Below are 5,138 nucleotides of genomic sequence, written 5' to 3' on the forward strand. Positions count from 1 at the left end.
CCACAACGCATTAAAATCTAATAATTTAAAGAATCGTCCTAGGGAAAATTCACTGCAAAAGGCCAATGTTTAAAAATGCTTATCTTTGTTAATATTCATTTCCGCCAAAAAAAAATGAAAATTAAACTAATCCCCATCTTGCCCTCTATCCAAAAAAAAAATATATAAAAAAATCGGGTGGGGGGCAGCTATTCTGCACTTAACCCAAAATTGCTGGCAAATAACAATTTTATATTTATCATATCTTTCTAAATAATAAATTGCGGTTAAAACTTTTCGCATTACTGTATTCCTTGACAAATAATAAACAAAAAACAATAACAAAACCAAAAAAGCCGTAAACACATTTTCGGTTTGCACACGTTTTAAAAATTTAGTAATATCTTGTCGTTAAATCTAATTCGTCATCAGTCCTACCTCATCCAACACGTACAAAACTCTCGAAATATGTCGTATTTTCCTAGGTAAAAATTGCTGGCAAGTAACAATTTTAAATTTATCATAACTTTCTAAATAATAAATTGCGGTTAAAACTTTTTGCATTATTGTAATCCTTGACAAATAATACATCTAAAAAAATAAACAAAACCCAAAAAAAACAAAAGTACCTATTGTTAAAAATAGCCAGGTTGAATCCTACATACCCATTTTTGAAGAGAATTCTTTCTCAGCAACTTTAAAATAATTTAAATCGTGTTTTATTCGGAGGTGTTCGATTAATTCATTCACAGTGCGCGCGCTAAATTGACATTTACCTTCCCTACAAAATTTAATCCCAGAAACTAAAGGGTTGGAGTACGTCCCATGAACGGATTTCAAATGGTATGTTAAACTTGCCCGAACTTTATAGACTTTCGAACAAAATACGCATTCTAGAGATTTCGAACTCATTGTATTTCAAAACATTAAAACATTAACTTACACCGTGTAAAAATAAAACTATCGCAAAGGACACGAATCCGGAGAAAATGCAAAGATTTTACATTCTAAGCAGACGACATAAACTCACGTGAGTTAAAGAAGCCAATGGGAAAAAACTACAAAAAAAACTGAGCACGTGACCACTTTAAACCAATAAAAACGACCATACGCGTTGTGGATTGAGACGCTCATCCCCGTCTCACCCTTTTATCGACGGTGCGCAGTTAACATAGATCGGGGAGCGTTACGACGGCGGGGAGGCCGCTACTCGGTTTCGCTCCCCCCCCCCCCCCGCGGAGAGCGGACAAAAACAAAGGCCGAGAAACGACGCAATTCCCCGCTCTCCCCGAGGCCGGCCCCGAGCCGCCAACTCCGCTCCGTCGCAATACTATCAAATTTAATGTTCCCACGCGCCAAAGACGATATGAGCATCGAAAATGTGTCCATCGAACTTGTAGTCTTTGGAAGACCGGAAATTAAAAAATTACTTGCGACTAAATGCCAGACTCTTTTTGGGGGTCAAAAAGGGCAAAAAATGGGAGGTGGTAATTCTAGCTCTATTATTGGTCAAACCACGCTTGCTCTCCAAAGGTTTCAAGTTATGTTGTCTTTTTATTGGTAAGTTAAGAGAAAGTTTTTCAACTCATGGTAAAAGTATATAAACTTACTGAAAAACAAACCCACGTGTTTTTAAAATTTTTTTGGCGCGACTTTTGTGAAGTATGTCTGTCTGTTTTATTACTTATATTTAATATGAAGGAACTAAGAACTTACCACTATATATAATTAATTTAATAAAATTAGTTAATAATAATTTCTAACGCTAGAATATAAATGTTTCATACTTTTTTAAATAAATATACAGGAAAAGAACTATTAATAGTTAATTCTTTAAAAAAACAATTTAGACCTTAATGTAATAATTTATAATGCTACAATATAAATGTTTTAACCTTTTTAATTAAATATGGAAGAAAATAAGGAATTTAGTATAAAATGTAGGGAGTCTAATTGTACTGATTCCTTTAAAACCATAAATGAATTAAAAAACCATTTAACTAATGTTCATAAAATAATTTTTGAAGATAAGGAGCACTGTTTTATTGACTACGCAGGTAACTTGAAATACTTTTTTACAATTTAATTTAACAAAAACTTAAAACCAACAAAAATTATTTCAGCATTTCTGTCATTTAAAGATGACTTCGAGAAGAAATATAATATACAGTATTTGAAAAACAAAACTTGCAACAGGAAGACTGAAAAAGTTGAGTATTGGTATTGTAACAGAGCTGGACATTACAGGAAAACTACACTAGGGCAGCGACAATCAAAAGCTATGGGAACTTCTAAAATCAATGGGCAATGTACTGCTACGCTAAAAGTGTATATTCAACTTGGAAATGGAAAAGTTATTCTCTACTCTTGTAACACTCACTATGGTCATAATGTGGAACTATGTCATATTCGAATACCGAAATCAGATAGGCAAATGATTGCGGCTAAACTGACTCAAGGTGTGAGAAAGAAAAGAGTACTGGATGACTTATATGAGAGTAATGTATACCATTTGCAAAGGAAGCATCTTACAGTTACCAAAGATTTAAATAGTATTGGAAAATCATTTGGTTTGAATACAACAGAACGCCGCGGAAGACCATCTAAGCGTTGATGCGTATGTTTGCGAGAAAGTTGCCAGTAATAATAAAACCATACTACTTTACAAAAAGCAACATGAGGACAGAAATCAAATTCCTGAAAATACACATTATGTAGATTTTAAACCACAAGATTTTCCATTGGGAATAATGTCCCCATTTCAACGAAACATGCTAAAACAATTTGGAGAAAAAATTATTTGTTTTGACGCTACTCATGGTACAAATGCCTACAGTTTCAAATTGATAACTGTTTTGGTAATTGATGAATTTGAAGAAGGAATACCAGTTGATTGGTTGATCTCAAATAGAGAAGACGGAGAAGTGTTGAGGATATTTTTTCAAGAAATTAAGAACGTAGTTGGGGATATAAAAGCGAAACTAATAATGTCAGACAAAGCCCCACAATATTATTCAAGCTGGTGCAATGTGTTTGGAGAAGAAAGTAAAAAATTACTATGTAAATGGCATGTTTACCACGATATACAAAAGAAGTTACCAATAATACCTAAAAAAGAAGTTTTTTCACAAGTGTTTAAGGGAATAACAGTGTTGATGGATGAAAGAATTCCTGAAAAGTTTGAATTAATATTGGAAACCTTACTCTCGGAAATGCAAGAAAATGAAAGCACTGTAGAATTTGGAAATTATTTTGTAAAAGAGTGGGCCACTTGTAAGACGAAATGGGCTGCATGCTACAGAGAAGATAGTGAAATAAATACAAATATGCACTTGGAAGCATTTCACAAAGTTTTCAAACATCAGTATCTTGAGGGAAAACAAAATAAAAGAGTTGATAAATGTTTGGCAACCCTGTTTAATTACGATCATACCTAGACACACCATCGAGTTATCAAACTTTTAAAGGGAAAAATAACTTGGAAATCATCAAAAAACTTCAAACGACACAAACATGCCATTGAAATGCCTATTTCTTTAGTTGAAAAAATTTCTGAAGTTTCATGGCAAGTATGTAGTGAAGAATCTTTGAAAGACGCAGACACTGATGCGTATGATAACATTAAGTATATTGTCACCAAGAAGACTAATATTTGTAACAATTGTCACGCATCATGTGCAATATGTAAAGTATGCATACATAAATTTTCATGCACATGCCTAGACCGCTTTATTAATTCCAACTTATGTAAACACATTCATCTAGTCAATATCGTTGAAAGTGAAAAAAGTTCAGAGAAGCAAATTGAATCAAATAATAACCCAACTAACATGGCACAACTAACCAGTTCTATGGAATGCCAAGAAACTCATGAAACAGCTACAAATGTGACCCACCAAACTGATGTTGCTTTCTTACAAAAAGTGTTATCTGATTGTAACAGAAAGCAATCTCTAGAGAATGAGAAAGAATCTTTAATTTCAAAAGTGGAAGCATTAATTGGCGCAATTAGGAAATGCCAAAATATAGATATTTTAAATACAGTTGAAAAACAAGTAACAGCATCTAAATCTTTACTGGATATACAAATTTCTAAATCAACTCGCATTGAGAGTATTAAAACCAAAATGGATGGGTTGGACATAAATACTGCGGCAACAAATAGTCAAAATAATCCTACAGACATGCATATTCCAACAATGAAGATTCCACATAACAAGCTCGTTGAAAAGCAGAAGAGATTTTTTTCTACTGTAAAGAAGCGAAGCACAACTAATTATCGTTACGCAAAACCAGACCTAGCCGAGAAAGCTTCAATGGAATTTTATTTAACTAAGAAACGTTCTAATGGAAACCATGAACATTCAACCACTCCTGAACATTCTTATTGTACAACTATACCTGAAGATAATAAACCTACCCTTGGAAAATCAACTTTCAGTAAACTATCTAAAAGGTCGGTGTTAGAGCGCAAAAAAATTGTGCAGTTTCTCAAATATTTTGTTGAAAAAAGCATAGTAGATAAAGCTATAGATGGATGTGGGAAAATAGAAGAATCAAACATTGAAATAATACCTGAAAATGTACAAGACGAAGTTATTAATATTAGTGCAAAGATTAGAGATGCTGCGATAAAGTATTTTACTTCGGAAGCCATGCTAATAATAAACCAAATTTTAAATATAAAAACTGATCTTTGGAAATGTTATTCCTGTCCAAAGATTTCGACAACTATGGACATGGTCGCTTGTGTAAAATGTGAAAAGTGGCACCATTGGAAATGTGTTGAGTATACTGGAAAAGAAGATATTTACATATGTGAAAATTGTAGAATTACAGGAGTAGATTAAAACTACTACTGTATTTCTAGAATTTTCACTACTTCTATAGTAGATTTGTATTTATTTTTTTAATATAAAAATATTAAGCCTTTGCCAATACTCACGTAAACAATAAAATGTTTAAATTTTTTAAATATTTAATACATAAATTTAAATCAGAATAGCTGCTAAATATTATTCTACAAAAAAATACAGTTAATACTTTTCATTTACTTTATGTTACTTACAGGACGTTTCCTTGTAACTATGAAATCACAAGACACTACAATATTTCTATTCATTCACCATGAATTAAAAGACAACATAACTTGAAACCTT

The 5,138-nt window shown here is 32.4% G+C and overlaps 1 protein-coding gene across 1 annotated transcript; it reads left to right on the forward strand.

The window, feature by feature from the left end:
• The first annotated feature begins 1,888 nt into the window (after positions 1–1,888).
• Positions 1,889–3,416, forward strand: LOC149934203 (uncharacterized). Its single transcript, XM_090153404.1, has 4 exons — positions 1,889–1,934; positions 2,007–2,036; positions 2,103–2,482; positions 2,565–3,416. Exons 1-4 carry the CDS (start codon positions 1,889–1,891, stop codon positions 3,414–3,416), a joined length of 1,308 nt encoding a protein of 435 aa, XP_090009530.1.
• The last annotated feature ends 1,722 nt before the right edge of the window (positions 3,417–5,138 follow it).

Source organism: Leiobunum rupestre, chromosome 7, assembly GCF_980474605.1.
Source record: "Leiobunum rupestre chromosome 7, qqLeiRupe1.1.hap1, whole genome shotgun sequence".
NCBI classification, from domain to species: Eukaryota; Metazoa; Arthropoda; class Arachnida; order Opiliones; family Sclerosomatidae; genus Leiobunum; species Leiobunum rupestre.

What these genes read in the sequence shown, in the direction of transcription:
- LOC149934203 (XM_090153404.1), top strand. Translation starts at nt 1,889, where the DNA reads ATGGAAGAAAATAAGGAATTTAGTATAAAATGTAGGGAGTCTAATT. An exon ending in AAAATGTAGGGAGTCTAATT is followed by an intron (nt 1,935 to 2,006) that starts GTACTGATTCCT and finishes TAATTTTTGAAG; the next exon opens with ATAAGGAGCACTGTTTTATT. An exon ending in CTGTTTTATTGACTACGCAG is followed by an intron (nt 2,037 to 2,102) that starts GTAACTTGAAAT and finishes AAATTATTTCAG; the next exon opens with CATTTCTGTCATTTAAAGAT.